The sequence below is a fragment of the Physella acuta genome, unplaced genomic scaffold (assembly GCF_028476545.2).
Source record: "Physella acuta isolate Inbredline_101_S28 unplaced genomic scaffold, ASM2847654v3 ptg000466l, whole genome shotgun sequence".
NCBI lineage: Eukaryota > Metazoa > Mollusca > Gastropoda > Physidae > Physella > Physella acuta.
In genome coordinates this window covers 616,158-633,904 of record NW_026731985.1, presented here as the reverse complement: position 1 = coordinate 633,904, position 17,747 = coordinate 616,158, and the positions used below count along the sequence as shown (strand labels likewise).

Sequence of the window (17,747 nt, the reverse complement as noted above, 5' to 3'; positions counted from 1 at the left end):
CATTCGTAAGCAAACAGCCATCAAAAGTGCACAACAAGTAATGATGTCTATAACCTGTGGCGTCCGCAGGTGGGGTGCGGGGGTGTGACAGCATCCAAGGGGGGTGAAACCAAAGCGAAAAGTAGCAAGTACTCAGATATTTACTTTTTCCGGTTGGTTTAGTGACTTACTAAACCTACATACATCATAATGGGGAGGGGGAGAGGGGGTGACACCAAATAGCTTTTTAGTACTTCGTTGAAGAGGGAAGGGGGATGGGGGTGACACCAAATAGCTTTTTAGTACTTTGTTGAAGAGGGAAGGGGGAGGGGGGTGACACCAAATAGCTTTTTAGTACTTCGTTGAAGAGGGAAGGGGGAAGGGGGATGGGGGTGACACCAAATAGTTTTTTAGTACTTCGCTGAAGAGTGAAGAGTGAAGGGGGAGGAGGGTGACACCAAATAGCTTTTCAGTACTTCGTTGAAGAGTGAAGGGGGAGGGGGGTGACACCCCGGGTACCGCACCGGGTTCGCTCCGACATAGTGACGCCACTGCTTGCAATCAACAATAAGTTGTACATTTCCTGTACAGCAGTACACATCCTTGACATTTCATGTAAAGCAGTACAAAAGCTTGACCTTTTCTGGACGGCCGTACACAACCTTGACCTTTCCTGACCGCCCGTACACAACCAGCACACAGATGAGATGTGAGGTTGTCACGTGATCTGCTCGACTGATGTCTAATTAACATCTAATAAAGCCACCTTAATGACTGGAATCTACAGGATCCGGCTCGTCATGGTCCAGCGAACACAAGACGTCGCAGCAGCTGTTAAAGACAGCAGAAAGCTGTAACTAGGACTACCACGGGAGCTGTAACTAAGACTACCACGGGAGCTGTAACGGTCTACCCCATGGGAGCTGTAACTAAGACTACCACGGGAGCTGTAACTAAGACTACCACGGGAGCTGTAACGGTCTACCCCACGGGAGCTGTAACTAGGACTACCCACGGAGCTGTAAGACTACCCACGGGAGCTGTAACTAGGACTACCATGGGAGCTGTAAGACTACCCCACGGGAGCTGTAAGGCTACCCACGGGAGCTGTAACTAGGTCTACCCCACGGGAGCTGTAACTAAGACTACCCACGGGAGTTGTAACGTAAACACTCCCACCCTACATCAGATTTGACTATATCCCACCCATACACAGCATTGATCCCCGTCCCCAGGGTGTTAAACCAAAAGGTAATCTAGTTTTGCTGAGAAGTTAAAGTAGATTTACCGATACAAGTTTATAGTAACACATCTCACACATAACAAGATCTATGTGGGGCTAATCTCACACAGAACAAGTACTACTCGAGACCAACCCAACACGGCACAAGTCGTACGTGTGACCAGCCCCACACAACAGAAGATCAAGAGACGACGTCAGGAAACTTATATCTGCTTCACGAGCAGAGAAGAGCGCTATCCCCGGGCCACTCACGTGGTATAAGTACCTGTTTACCACAAGTGCCGGCCCCAGGTCAAGCTTTGAAGTGCCTCTGCTCACCCCCCACTGGCCACAGGTCAAGCTTTGAAGTGCCTCTGCTCACCCCACTAGCCTGAGGGTAGAGACTACTACCAGACTGAGTGCAGGAATGGCTAGCGGGGATGTTCAACTCTGACTCGAGCATCGCACTCTAGGAAATCTCCAGGTTAAAATTTGTTTACCCTAGCAACCAAGCCACAAAAATTACTTCCGGTGGTTGGAACCCTCGGAATTTATTAACTTTTGACGCGCAAACTAAAAACCTACTTGTAGAAACTTACAGGCTCAGGACGTCACTGAAAAGATCTGTATGTCAAGTGTTGTGACGTGGGCCATGACAGGCATGCGCAGTGACATACAATATAAGGTCACATGTCTGGCTTGTAGTGGAAACTAACAAACAAATCCTAAGCTTAACATAGATATAACTAAGTGTTAAAGAGACAATGTATAGGTACATAACATTGGCAGTAGATTTAGAGTGAAGAAAGTCACTTTTAGGGGTGGGGCATTCAGTCACATGACTCCCTAAATATTCCCGGATAAATATTCAAGAAACAAAAAGTCAAATCACGAGATCAACAATATGTTCATCTTGAAATCTTGTCGATGGGCGGGGCTATCTATGCTAATTACTCTAGGTCATCGACTACCACTACTGCGCATGACCGCTATAGCGTGAGAGACTGACATTCCCAGACGTGAGTCTAGCGTTATGTCTATCGTCTGGTCAGCTTACTCAGGTGAAAGGTGAGTCGGCCACAAGGTCATCTGGACCACAAGGTCAACTCGAACTAGGTCACGGGGACCACTAGGTCATCTGGACGAGTGAGCCGAGTAGCAGCTGATGCTGGGGTCAACAGGGGTCAAGGCCGTCCTCTCGTCGTACAGGGTCGGGGCTTGCAGGATGATACCGAAGGTGCCAACCACACAGGCCGTGGTGAAGATCCACAGGAACAACCTGTCTAGCACCATGGCTACATACTTCCAGTCCTCCATGATCTGCAACACAAGGAATATATCGTGCTAGAAGCTAGCCTACCTACATTATATACATATATATATATATATATATATATATATATATATATATATATATATATATATATATATATATATATATATATATATATATATGCATATATATGTAATTATATGTATATGTATGCATATATATGTAATCATATATATATACGTATATATATGTATATATATATGCATACATATACTTATATATCAAAGCATATATATAAATAGAATTGTAAAAAAAGTATATATCTATATACATATATATATATATATATATATATATATATATATATATATATATATAATATATATATATATATATATATATATATGTATATATATATATATATATATATATAAAGAAATAAATATAAAACTGCAAATAGCTTAATATATAATTATTGTTCATGCTTTAAATTTACTTTATAAACTAAGCAGATAACTACACAACATTTATAACAAAAGCAAAGCATGTGTTAACGAGTGAGGAAGGAACATTGCACGAAGTTTTGATAACTTTTTTGTGCAGAACTTGACATATTTACAAACATCATGAAGGTTAAAAACAAAGCCATGCGAAATTACATTAAAACTAAGAAAAACTTAGCCATAGGCTGAACATGTGAATGATGGATTAATAGTTAACTTATTTTAATTGGTCCATAATATTTAACTGAATTATGTGAGGAAGACAATGTGTCGATCAGCGTTAGGGGCTTATACTAACTGAAAATTTTAGAACTAGAATGTAAAGGTCGAGGCTATTCTGTCAAGGTCAGAAAAATTCGATATCTTCAACAAGCCCCAGAGTCTCGAGTTCTGCTCCCAGACCCCCGGGCAGGTGATGCTTATTATTTGGGGATTATAATCCACCTTGGAGAGAAAACTCAACTGCTGCGATCTTGTAGATGGTTCCAGAACCACATCCTGGCAGAGAGTCAGGCCAAGTCGGAATCAATGGGCCAATGGACGTACAGCATGTTGAATGCAAGATGATAGACAATGAGATAGTCATGCGACAAGGAACCATTTAGCCTCATAATGGTGTAGTCAGAGATTACGAGGTAGCCAGACTTGGCGGTAGCCTGACTTGGAGGTAGCCATTGGCTAGAAGGTAGTCATTGACTAGAAGGTACCTAGCGACTAGAAGGTAGCCAGATTTTGAGGTACCCAGCGTCTAGAAGGTAGCCATTGGCTAGAAGGTAGCCATTGACTAGAAGGTACCTAGCGACTAGAAGGTAGCCAGATTTTGAGGTACCCAGCAACTAGAAGGTGTAGGTAGCCAGCGACTAGGAGGTAGCACTGAAGCCAGCCCTGACCAAACCACCCTGAGATGGTGAAGGTTATGCTAATGAGCTCACGTCTACAGCTGTGTGAAGCTTAAGGTTCCAGATTTCCGCGCATCAAGGCTGATGACGTACCATCTGGCCAGTCACGTGACGCGGGGGGGGGGGGGTGGGTGGGGGGGGGGTGGGGGGTGGGGTGGGGGGGTCGAGGGGCGTCAAGATTTGTGCTTTGATGCTGTCTATAAATATATACAACTTTATTAGAGGCCCATTGCTCACAGCTGATAGTGTGGTCGGCAATGGCTGAAGTTTTGGGGCAAAACAGAATCAGTGGCTGATCAAAGACAGCATTTCTGCAGTGGTGATGTGGTGTGTGGTCGTGTAGCTGTGTGGCTGTGTGAAATTGTAGATGTGTGGGTGTGTGAGATTGTGTGGATGTGTGAGATAGAACTTCCTGTTCTTAGTGCACTGAGTTCAGGATTTATGCCTGTCTGTGTTATTTCTAGGGCAAGCCAAACTTTGACTGTAGAGTTAACCAAAACATTTACCTCACTGACTTGTGTGTGGGAGATTGTGTGTCATCTGTGGTGTGTGGGGGTCAGAAAGCCGACTATGAAGAAAGAAACTTGTCCCATTGATTGGGGTGTGTGGGTGTGTGGGTGTGTGGGGGTGAGAAAGCCGACTATGAAGAAAGAAACTTGTCCCATTGATTGGGGTGTGTGGGTGTGTGTGTGGGTGTGTGGGGGTGAGAAAGCCGACTATGAAGACAGAAACTTGTCCCATTGATTGGGGTGTGTGGGTGTGTGTGTGGGTGTGTGGGGGTGAGAAAGCCGACTATGAAGAAAGAAACTTGTCCCATTGATTGTGGTGTGTGGGTGTGTGTGTGGGTGTGTGGGGGTGAGAAAGCCGACTATGAAGAAAGAAACTTGTCCCATTGATTGTGGTGTGTGGGTGTGTGTGTGGGTGTGTGGGTGTGTGGGGTTGAGAAAGCCGACTATGAAAAAGAAACTTGTCCCATTGATTGGGGTGTGTGGTGTGTGGGTGTGTGGGTGTGTGGGGGTGAGAAAGCCGACTATGAAGAAAGAAACTTGTCCCATTGATTGGGGGTGTGTGGGTGTGTGGGTGTGGGGGTGAGAAAGCCGACTATGAAGAAAGAAACTTGTCCCATTGATTGGGGCGGCTGAAGGGTCCGGCAAATATTGCCGGTCCTCGCCGGCCGCTCAACCGGATCGATCGTGGCGGCCATTAGCATTTCAAACCGTCGTGTTTGGCGCAGTTTGAAATTACAATCAAACTTTTGTAAACACTGTGTGAGCAGACTTGTGTTAGAAATACATTTTTAAATCCTGCATTGTCGGACTATAAAAGACACTCTTGTCAAAGCGCATTAAATTTGAGTTTTTAAAATAAAAGCAAACATTTTAAATAATAGTCCTACTGTATTTCCTAAATTGAAAAAAAACTACTAATTTTAAAAAGTAGTTTCGATAACGTATAATTAAAAATAAAACAATTTTCAAAAAGTTACATTTAGCAAAGTTAGCTGATCAAAGTTTTAAATTAAAAAAATCTTTTAACAACACCATTTAACCTTTAAACTTGAAAAATTGTCTTTCTAAATTTAGAATAATAAAAAACACAGGTATTGGCAAGTCAATAACATTCTTTGTGTTGGTGTTTGTAAAGGGATAAAAAATAGTTTCGTGTAAAAGCTGGTTGATTAAACAGTCATCAATAGAAAAGAACAAAAGAGTGTAACTTATTACAGGAATGAAAACAAATTTCTTAATGGGGATGGTACGAATAGAACAATCTTTGATAACGTGAAGCTTAGAGAATATTAAAAAATATCTTTAATAAAAGCGAAAACGTCTTTAATAGCGTGGGTAGGCCTAGAAAAAATGTCTTTGAAAGCGTGGGTAGGTATTAAAAATATTGTCTGATAATGGGAAAGCTACGAAAAAAAATGTCTTTGATGAATGGACTTTAGGTGTGTATAAAGCTAAAGCTAAACACAACTGTTGTATTTAAGTACACATTAATTTCGTGCAACCTTTCAATTTTTTAGATGTACACATCAATGTAATCATCAGGTTTTATACATGTTTTTATAAAAAACAAATCAAATTAAAATGCATTCATCTAGTTAGTATTGATTAAATGTGCATGCAGTTTTAATTTCATGCTGTAGTCGTTCAGACAGTGGTCTCCAAAATGTAATGACTTAATATGTTGGCATTGTTGAAGGATGTCAGAATAGCACATGACAAGGTTTGTGATGTATGTCTAATAATTAAACTTTTTTGTGATGTATGTCTAATAATTAAACTTTTTTGTTTGATACTTGTCTAAGAACATTTTGTGGTATATGACTAAAATATCGTATGACAAACAAAGTAATAAAAAACCCGCCAAAAAACAGCATTCCCCGTTGTGTATAGCAGAAGTTTCAAAGCAAGCAAATATGGTGACTAGTTGAAGTTAAGGTGAATGCAATATTTGTTGGGGTAGGTTTTAAAGCAAGCAGAATTGGTGTAAGGTTAAGGTTAATGCACCATGTGTGGGGAATAATTTTTAAAGCAAGCAGCTTTAAGGCACCATGTATGTTGGAGGTTAGGTTTTAAAGCAAAGTTAAGATTAAGGTAATGCACCATGGTGTAGGATAGGTTTTAAAGCAAGCAGCGTTAAGGTTAAGGTTAATGCACCATGAGTGTGTATTAAATTTTAAAAGCAAGCAGATTTGGTATCTGGTCAAAGTTAAGGTTAATGCACCATATGTGTGTATTAAACTTTAAATGGAAGCAGATTTGGTGTCTTAAGGTTAAGGTTAATGCACCATACGAGTAGGATAGGTTTTAAAGCAAGCAGACATGGTGTCTAGTTAAGATCAAGGTCAATGCAAGAGGGAGCTATAAAAAATAATTACCGGGTACTTGCGACGCCAGATCCTCGGTAGCTGGTAGAGAGAAATTAAAATATTCATAATGTGCTTTCTACACACTGGCTGGAGGAAGCGTGACGTCACTTCCCGTGCTCTCTAGATAGTTACATGCATAAGCAGACTATTGGTGGGGTATCGTCTCCATGACAGAGTTTAGTTTGACCAAAGTTTGAGAATTTTAATTAATTAATTAATGTATTTATTGAAGTGACAGACTTTTGGCTTAATTTGGAAGAGATGTTTAATTTATTTTTATATTCCCAGAATGTAATGTATGTCTATTTCCGCACATGATGATTTTTGTACTGAGGTGTCAGACAATGAAAGGTCGCCTGGGGGAATATTTAAACATTTTATTGGCGCGAAAATAACAGAACTCTACTTGTCGATAAGAAAACCCAATGAAAGGTCAGAATTATCTTTCATGTCATTTTTTTCTGTGATTAGAATGACGTAGTTGTAGTAATGAAGGCTAGTGGGTCGCGGTTTAAAGTCGCCGCGAGATAAGTTAAAGGACCAATTTCGGCCCCATAGCCTCGTTTTCGCTAGGTGTTCCTGATTGCCTGGACTAGACTAGTCCCCAATTCCCCACCCCCCCATGTGAACCTACCCTACCCCCCGGGCTGATGACCTCGTAGGATTCTGTTAACAAGATCCAATGGCACATCGTTGGTCGGCGATAACAGCCATTATCCCATTCGGCTCTCATCGGCGTGATTATAGCGTGATTCCTGCATGAGTATAGCGTGATCCTAACGTGATTGTATCGTGATCCTAACTAAATATAGCATAATTATAGCGTGATCATAACGTGATTGTACCATGATCCTAACTAAATATAGCATAATTATAGCGCGATTCTAACCTAATTATATTATCGTAATTATAGCTGACACAAGTGTGAATGATAGGACGTGCTAACGCGAAAGTCTTGAGTTCGAATCCCAGTTCATATCCGTATAACGTTCCCGATACAACTCAACTATGATGGATACCTAACTCACGTTAGGGAAAGTAAAGGCGGCTGGGCATAGTGCTGACCACACTACCCATTCATATGCCGAGGTCGCAGAAACAGGTGAACTCTACTTTATCTGCCTCATGGACTGTCAGGTTCGAAAGGGACATTGTTACAAACGTGCATAAAATAGTGATATCAAAGTGATTCTAGCGTGAAGTTAACATATAATGTAATGTTAACGTGATCGTAGCGTGATTATAACGTGGTTATAGCGTGATCCTAGCGTGATAGGAACGTGGTATTGACGTTTCGACCGAAGGTATTCATCAGATTTACAAACACCATCAACCAGTCTGGGGGTAATGTGGGCCTGTTTATGATGGAATTAATTAAATATTAATTACTGGCTTTCTTAACTGAGCTAATTATAATTAATAGCTAGGTGTACGTAGGGGCTAATTATAATTTATAATTTCCCGTTGGATGTTCAGTTGGAGCTATATGTTTAGAGCTTGGTGAGACTGAAGATAGTATCGAAAACCTGAAGAAAATGTTTATTATGTTGTTTAGCTTTCCCATTTTAAATTATTTGCATTAAATGTAGCCTATTTACGTCTTCAAAGCTAATCTGGCGGAGACCAAAGGTCGAAACGTTTTCGCTATATCTGTTAGGTTTCGATTATTGGTTTGTATTTTCAAATTGATTTTATTGTTGGTCATTTAAGCTATAAAAATCAGTGAAAAATATTTATTATTGTACTGTTTTACTAACTGTAGCAAATAGGAATAAAAGTGCAAACTAACATTTACATTATACTAAGCGATGGGTTACAACATACAACTGTAAACATAAATAAACATGAACAATTTGTTAAATTTATACTAATTTTTTTTTCAAATTAGAAGATATAAGCCAAATTTTTAAAATGGTTAATTTAAAAAAACTAAATATTTTTACACACGAAACAACACGATACAACTGTAATGGTGAAAAGGGGTCATTAAATAGAAAACATGGGGGATCTTGAAGCAGACAGATTGGTGTCTTGAAGTTGAGAGAATGAGTGTCAGAGATTTAGAGAAGAGATATTGTAAAGCAGACATAAAGAGGGGGTCTTTACACACAAGGGGTTATGAGACTGGCGAGAAGTTATGACACATACAAGGGGTCAAAAAACAGACGAAGGGGTCGTTAAACAACAAAGAATAAGGCGTGTCCTGAACTACTTACCGACGAATCCCTGTCCTCGTTCTTTAAATGCTCGGCTATGAAAGTCACCGAGTCGATGGCGTCCATGATCTCCTTGGAATACCTGGCGCGCCGCACGGCACCGGGGCTGTCGTCCCCCAACTCCATGCTCAAAAGTTCCTCCATGTTATGCGGTCGACGTAACCTGGGCGACACCTTTTCCTCGTAACCATACCCGACCTGTGACCTTGACCTCAGATCCTCCGCCTGGTTACGGATATCGAGTCCGTTACATGTTCGTATCACAACCTTCTTCGGCGAAACTGGTTCTTCCGGTTCTTGATGCGGCCGGCGCATAACGAGCAGCCGCGGTAGGATGCTGAGAAACACCCGCCTCACCCAGGGGGACATGCTGTGTGTAGCCGGTGACCGGAAGTGGACGTTGAGTACGATAACAGTGACGATGATGGAGAGAGTTACAAGGATCATGGTAAAGAGGAGGTATTTCCCGATGAGAGGGACGACGATAGAGGTGGGAGGGATGATCTCTGCCAGGAGGAGGAAGAAGACAGTGAGAGACAGGAGGATGGAGATACAGAGAGTGATCTTCTCCCCGCTGTCGGAGGGCAGGTAGAACACCAGCACCGTCAAGCACGAGATGGCCACGCAGGGGATGATCAGGTTGACGGTGTGGAACAGGGTCTTACGGCGCATGCGCACGCTGAATGTGATGTCCGGGTACCGCTCGCTGCAGCACGGGTACATGCGGATGTTCTTGACGGCGTCCACCTCCAGGATGTCCCACTCCACGCTCGGGTAGAAGTCGCGCAGGTCGATGCCGTTTTTGATGGTGACGTTGGCTTCGTTGGTTTTGGCGCAGATGTGGACAAGGTCGACCTGGTCGCCGTCGTAGGTCCAAGATCCGAACTTCATCTTGCACCTGGTGACCGGAGAATAAAAACAGAATGGTTGGATCATACAACACGTGGGTATGCGCTAAGGAAAGTCTCTTCATAATAATATTAAAAATAAAATAAATCTACATAAAATATTTGTTTTCATACGAATTAGTTTATAAAAAAAATTAGTTGTAAGAAACAAAAAAAGAGATTAAAAGCATTTCTGGGCAAATTTCAGTTTAGTATTAAAGCTGGACCTCAACATAAGTTAAAAACAGGTTTTAATTGAATTATAGTTTCAACAGACAATTAAATAACGATCAAAGCAAGGTTTCTGTGGCTGCTAAACATGACAGATAGGCAGAAATAATTATAAACAGAGTTTAGTGAGTGAGTGAGTTAGTGAGTGAGTGAGTGTGTGTGTGTGTGTGTGTGTGTGTGTGTGTGTGCTCTAACTTTTTAATGATAATCCCAAACAAAACAAACTAAACGTGAACTTAGTTAATTCGCGGTTAGATCTCAATGTGTGAGCTGGCCGAGAATTGTTTAGGTTTATTAAAGTAAAGTTTTGTAAAGTTTCATGTACCGCTAGATCAACATTTCAGTTTTAAGTCAGCTTTTCATACTATACCATTAAAATTTAAAATACTTTGCCTAAGGATCTTTTAAATTTTACCATGCCAAGATGTGCACCATTTTCACGCAGATAGCACTTTTTTAAACCACCAATGAACGCTTGTATCAGGCGCACAATGGCGGAATCCTGTGATGCCAAAAGCTGGCCAGTTCTAGCAACTTTCTTGCTGCTGGGGTTGACTCTCGCCGTACAGGCTTTAAACCAAGACGGTCTAGAATGTTCTGCTATGACGCAATGCATGACCGACTGTGACAACCAAGTGGAGCGTGACGACTGCTCAGCTGTCACGCCTGGCTGCTCGTGCTCACAACTCACGTGCCACAAACTCAACAACCACTGCCTGTTCACCTGCGGCATGAACATGAACTTAACTGCCGCCTGCCTGAACTGCCTGACCCAGCCCAATAACAACACCTGTTTGGACACCTGTGCAGGTGTGTGTGTCTCCTCCAACTGTTCCAGTCTCCGCATGTGTCGCCAGTGTGTCCCGGGGTACTACGGACCAAAATGTGAGACCCCATGTTCCAGCGAATGTGACGGAGATTGTTTCGACACGACTGGCTACTGCAGGCACTGCGAGGCCGGGACGTTCGGCCACACCTGTCAGCTACAGTGTCCCGTCAACTGCCACCACAACATCTGCATGTCTGAGTCTGGGATCTGCTTCCAGTGTAGCGCCGGGTACGAGGGAGAAATGTGCAGCAAGAAATGTTCCACAGGCAAGTACGGCCCCAGCTGCCAGAAGATTTGTTCCCACAACTGCGTTGACCACGAGTGCGATTACAAGTCTGGGAAATGTCTGCGAGGATGCAAGCCCGGGTACTTTAACGTCTTCTGCCAGCGGAAGTGTCCAAACGGAACCTACGGCGCCGACTGCCTGGCCCAGTGTCCGGCTACATGTGCAGGGGACGGTCAGTGCGATCACGTGACCGGTGCCTGTATTGACGGGTGTATTTCCGGTTTTGAAGGTGAGCTGTGTGACCGGCAGTGCCCGGCAGGCAGGTATAGTGCGAACTGCGAGAGGAACTGCAGCGCCAACTGCTACATGAGGGTCTGCAGCCCATTCTCTGGACACTGTGACCGCTGCATCTGGGACATGGACGGGCCGTTCTGCGAGAAGGTCAGGGCCAGTCCCCAGACCCACGGGGATTTCTTCGACACGGACCTCTCCACAGACCAGGTATTGCTTTCATCATCCGTGCTTTACCTTACACGTGTAACGGGGTTATTTATAGGTGGCTACAGTGACAGATTTGTTTTACCTTATAAGTGAAACATAGTAGCATGGACAAATAAAGCGATACATTTGCATACATTATCTATATATATAATTCTCTTCTGGGATCAGTTAGAAAACAAGCTGCAAGCGCGCCTTTGCAGTCCCCTCTATTTCTCTCTATCACTATCACTACCACCCCCACCCCACCCCCACATGATCTGGTGAGCGGTGTTCACTCTGTTTACATTTTACAATCATAGAGACGGGTTTGGTGACGGCTATTAGGGGCAGATAATTTAGTTTGAAACGATTTTAAACTTAGAGGAGGTAACTAAGAGGAGGCTACTTTTACGTGGGGGGAGGGGGGGGGGGTTAGCGTTTTTCAGTGGCAGCATTGGTACTGTCGAATTCACAAATTATAAATTACTGAAAAGTAGAAAAAAACAACTAAATAGCGGCGTATGATACGCTGCGGGTCGGCTCGTTAGCTATATTTTGCTACCTGTGAACGGTATGGGAGAACTAAAGCAGTTAATGGGCTCTGTAGGATCTGAGAGAAGATTATCTTAACATAGTGTCAAGGGTTTGAACGCAGACTTGCATGATGAAAATATATTACGATAATTTATTTTAAAATGGCTTTAGTGCTAAAAATATGTGTGTTTACAGTAAAATCCTAATTTCTTCCTCTGAATAACATCTAATTATGTGTGTTTATTCATTAACATATGTTACTGTAAGATTGCATGTGAGTGAACACCTTTGTTGCAGATAATCATCATATTCCTGACGGTGTTTGGCGTTGGGCTGTCCATGTGGTTTCTGACTGCCGTGGCCATGTACCACAGGAGAAAGATGATGGTCAATGAGATATGGAAGACAGGTAAACTCCCCTCCAAGGTTCCTTACATCTGGCGTAGGATGATGGAACATTCCTCAAGGTCAGCCATCCAACGTCTGGCGGGGTACGAGAAGCTACAGGGTGGCAGGCGGTACCGCAGGATACCAAACCGGCGCCCACTCAAGTATAGCGAGAGGACCAACAAGGTGGCAGAGTACCTGCAAAGTCTCGAGACTAAGGACGTGGAGAAGTTCAAGGACGAGGAGCAGCTGTTTCACACAGCCGGCTCTTTTGATGACGTCAAACCGGAAATACCGGAAAACCAGTTGCAACCTGAAGAATCATCGGCTATGTCGGGTGTGTCTTTCTCAAGCAATAAATCCGGTGTCTTCACAGACTATTTTCCGATTAGCTCCTACTCTGCCCCCAATCTACGACCCAACGCTATCGACTTTCAACTCTTCGATCCCAACGTTCGACTAAGTGAACGCGCTATCCGACCACTTGCTCCAGACTTTCGTCAGATCGCTCTCAACACAAGACCGCTCGACCCTTACATTCCACCCATCTCTCTAGTCCAACGCCCCACGGCGGGACCAGAATCCCCGAGACAACAGAAGGGCGAGAAGGCTCGTGTGGAGGTACTCGCCACTAGCTCGTCTACAACCATCACCGCAGATGACACTGAACACGAGACGACGACTGAAAGCACGGAGCTACATACGGAAACAACCGAAGGCGACGAATCGGAGACCAGAACCACGGATTCCGAAGACGAGTCCACGTCTACGACATCAGCCAGCACAGGCAAATCCACGGTGAAGGAGGCACCAGTTCTCAAGCTGGGACGCAGCGTAAAGGCTAAGCCGCAGCCGACAGTTCCGCAGAAACCCCCGCCTCATTTAAAGCCAATTTACCGTCCGCAGAAACATACAGTCGAGATACAAACCGGAAATCCGGGAATTTTCCGGAAAGGTCTAAATCTTTTCTCGAGACTTTGGTCGGGGGAGGCCCAGAAAACAAAGACATTGACGGCAAGGTCGTCTAAGCCGGCGGTCACAGAGAAACGTTACCAGTCTCAAAGTTTCATGATCTACCGACTTGAGCAGTGGAAGCGTACCCGGGCTAAAGCTCACGATGTGGGGGCGGGGGTGTTTGAGCTCAAGGACGAGGAGACCTCCGAGGTCACGACCTCCAAGACCAAAACCTCCACCGAGACGTCCACCACCGAAACAACGACAAAGTCGAAGGAAGAATCCGAGACTACAAGGACGACAACAACATCGACTACCGGAAGTAGTGGTACCCGGCCGACTTCAGATATGACCACAACTTATACTAGCGAAACCACAGGAAGTGACGTCAAAGATGACGAAACGAAGCCCACGACGAAGCCACCAGCAGGTAAAAGAAAGAAAAAATCTTCCCTAGTGAGCAGCTTTTCTGGAAGCCGTTCCCAGAGTTCCACAGACCGGATGTCCCAGAGTTCCACGCTGTCGTCTGGTGACACGAGCACCGCAGGGTCGGCGTCACATAACGCGTCATCTGACGTCACATACCCCAACAGGCAACACACAGGCAAGTGGGGATTTCATCTTACGCACGTCACCATTTCGTCATCCTACCCTCTTATCCTCGTCATCATTATGTCATTCAACCATCTTCCACACGTCACCATTATGTCATTCAACCATCTTCCACACGTCACCATTATGTCATTCAACCATCTTCCACACGTCACCATTATGTCATTCAACCATCTTCCACACGTCACCATTATGTCATATAACCATCTAACGATAGGCATTATAAAACCGGAAGTAATATCATATTATATTATAATTTCAAGAAAACGTATTATCATACCCTTAAGTATCATAAAGTGTATTATAAAGATCATCAAGTGATGAAATAGCGTGTAGTCAATATGATACAAAGCGAGTTAAAGTTTTAAGCATTGCGTTTGTTTCTTTAACCAGGGAAAAGGCAGGTGGAGCACGAGCTGACCCTGGATGTGAACCAGCTGACCCGAGGGTCACAGGTCAAGGACGTCAATGCACGAGACATGATGCCCGTCCAACAGACCACTCGGCCTCCGCTGGACCGGAACCCGTACGTTGCCAGCAGTCTGGCACCAAAGAAACTTCACGCCTATACCCGCACCCACCCGCCCCTAGATAACAATAACGCCACATAACCACACACACCTAGTTAACAATAGTGCCACACAACCACACGCCCCACACAATCACCCGCCCCTAGATAACAATAACGCCACATAACCACACACACCTAGTTAACAATAGTGCCACACAACCACACGCCCCACACAATCACCCGCCCCTAGATAACAATAACGCCACATAATCACACACACCTAGATAACAATAATGCCACACAACCACACGCACCTAGATAACAATTATGCTACACAACCACACACCCCTAGATAACAATAACGCCACACAACCACACGCCCCTAGATAACAATAACGCCACACAACCACATTTCCTACACAACCACACACCCATAGATAACTATAATGCCACACAACCACACGCCCCTAGATAACAATAATGCCACAAAACCACATTTCCTACACAACCACACACCCCTAGATAACAATAATGCCACATAACCACACGCCCCTAGATAACAATAATGCCACACATCCACACGCCATATATATAAAAAAATGTCACAACCACACACCCCTAGATAACAATAATGCCACACAGCCACATACGCCCTAGGTGGCACTAATGCCCCACCTCCACCAAATGATGCCAGTTCTTACAGAACTAAAAGGTGCACAATATCTGCACTCTGATCACCTTTCTGTATTACACTGATATCAAAGCCATGGATTTTTTCTTGTCTTTTGTCCGCGAAAAATAAATTGCTTCTTTGTGCAAGGTGTTGTGAAAGTGGCAGATGTGGGCGACGTTTGTCTAAAGACCGAGGGCGGTGTTGCAAGTAATTGCAATGTATAGCTACAGTTGGTCACAGACGGTGCATGCACATTTCAGTTACAGCAATGTTTAATGTTTTGGTTTGTTGGGTTAGGGTCGGGGTAATGGTTAAAAGAGAGACAATCTACATTCTCTAAGTCTCCTGTCACGGCAGTTCCCGTGTTCTGTAATGTTATGAACTTAGTCTAAACACTGATAATGGGCTAGGTTAATGGCATCATGATTGAACTTAATCTGTGGCTAAAATATTGACCCCTGGCTAAAATATTGACCCCTGGCTAAAATAGTGCCCGACCCCTGACTAAAATATTGAAAGATCCCTTAAAAATATTGAGATACCTCTAATTTAAAATTTTAACCTACCAAGTTTTAAAATTATTAACTGCCCCCCCCCCAATTAACATATTACAGTACCCTTGACTACTATATTGACCTACATCTAGCAAAACATTGACCAATTCCTGGCTAACCAGTAGATCCCTGGCTAACCACTCGATCCCTGGCTAACCAATCGACCCCTGGCTAACCAGTCGACCCCTATCTAACCAATCGACCCCTGGCTAACCAGTCGACCCCTGGCTAACCAATCGACCCCTGTCTAACCAATCGACCCCTGGTTCAAAGATTGCATGTGCAAGTTGCAGGCATTGTATAAACACAAGAGTTAAGCAACGGGTCCACATAATGTGAGCTATTTGTGGTTTTTGTTCCCTCCACACATTTAATGTGTATAACAGGGTTTAATACGTGGGATACTTCCCCCCCCCTCTTCTCCACACAGTGGGGGCGGGGCTGACTTGCGTCACGTGGCACGCCAACTTAATAGAGACCTTGTTTCCATGTGCTAACATCAAATTTAGAGCAAAATTAGAGAGTTGGGACAATAGAACAGCAGCAAATAACACGCAGTTCCCGATTGTTATGGAAATGTCTGCGCCATTTTGAGCACATTTTTTAAACGTTTTATCCAGCAAATCAAGTTAAACTCAAAGACAGTGTGGCCTATTTCACGATAAACTATGGGGAAATGTGGTCATTCTTTCGTTAAACTATGGGGGAATGTGGTCCTTCTCATGTTAAACTATGGGGGAATGTGGTCCTTCTCATGTTAAACTATGGGGAAATGGGGTAATTCTCTCATTAAACTATGGGGGAATGTGGTCCTTCTCATGTTAAACTATGGAGGAATGGGGTCATTCTCTCATTAAACTAAGGGGGAATGTGGTCTTTCTCTCGTTAAACTATGGGGGAATTTGGTCATTCTCGCGTTAAACTATGCGACAATGTGGTCTTTCTCACGTCAGGAGACAGTATGGTCTATTCAAAAATAAACTATGGGGGAAAAAAGGATCATTTGACCAACTTTTAAAAAGCTATTTTTGCAACTTAGGGATTCGATTTCTCCAAAAGCTGTATTATCAAGGTAACTAGAAGTTGTTTTGGTGTTAGGGATTTTGAGACAATGTCGGTTAGAGCTACTGGGTTTTGAGAATGTTGAGACCAGGTTAGGGTTATTGTTGGCTACTCATGAGTCAAGATTTTAAATCAAGGCATTTATCTCTTTAAGAATGGCTAAACTAACGCTAAATACAAAATCTAAATTAATTAATTTTTATCGATGTAAATCACAGATAAAACGTCTAACAAGAGATGTAGGTTAGGAACCTAACGTCAGGTTAAATTAGAATTTTAAGGATATAATTTAAGGATATCTTAGAATGTTAAAGGTTTAGCTGAAGGATATCTTGGAATGTCAGGTTTCTAGTTTTAGGATTCCTTAGAATTTTCAAGGCCTAGCTTAAGTGTACCACAAAATATAAGGGGTCCGGCTTTGGGTTAACTGTTGGCTACAGACCTTTGCTCGTCGAAGGGAAAGAACTCCACATCAATGGTGCACGAACTTTTGTAGATGGCAGGGGGTTCCCACACCACGTGGCCGTTGGAGTGAATCGTCGCTTTCGTCATAAGGGTCACCTCGTAGTTGCCATCTGCGCTGTAAGAAAACCGTTGGTTATCTTAGTCATTACAAACAGTGCAGGTTCGAATCCAAGCTGGAGCATTGACTTTATTCAATTAATTACATTTTTGATTTTTTAAAATCTGATTAAATAAATGATGGCTAATATATTTATTTGTAGTAAAAATGAAAACAAATTTTTGAATTCTATAGTAGATTGAGGTGTTAACAAAGAACAAATATATAATTAAAGTTAGATTAATTAGTGTTATCACAATCATTATGAGCTTTAATTA

The 17,747-nt window shown here is 43.2% G+C and overlaps 1 protein-coding gene across 3 annotated transcripts in view; it reads right to left on the bottom strand.

The window, feature by feature from the left end:
- Nucleotides 1-653: 653 nt before the first annotated feature.
- LOC131943773 (acetylcholine receptor subunit alpha-like) overlaps nucleotides 654-17,747 on the bottom strand; it is a 45,290-nt gene continuing 28,196 nt past the window's right edge. For 2 of the 3 annotated variants that reach the window (XM_059304042.1, XM_059304041.1), the window contains exons 4-7: nucleotides 17,350-17,487; nucleotides 8,968-9,865; nucleotides 6,761-6,790; nucleotides 654-2,521 (exon numbers count right to left, since the gene is read on the bottom strand). In XM_059304042.1, coding sequence (XP_059160025.1) covers nucleotides 2,336-2,521; nucleotides 6,761-6,790; nucleotides 8,968-9,865; nucleotides 17,350-17,487 — 1,252 coding nt within the window. In that variant the 3' untranslated portion in view covers nucleotides 654-2,335. The remainder of the gene's footprint in view (nucleotides 2,522-6,760; nucleotides 6,791-8,967; nucleotides 9,866-17,349; nucleotides 17,488-17,747) is intronic. The other variant, XM_059304043.1, reaches the window with a different exon arrangement.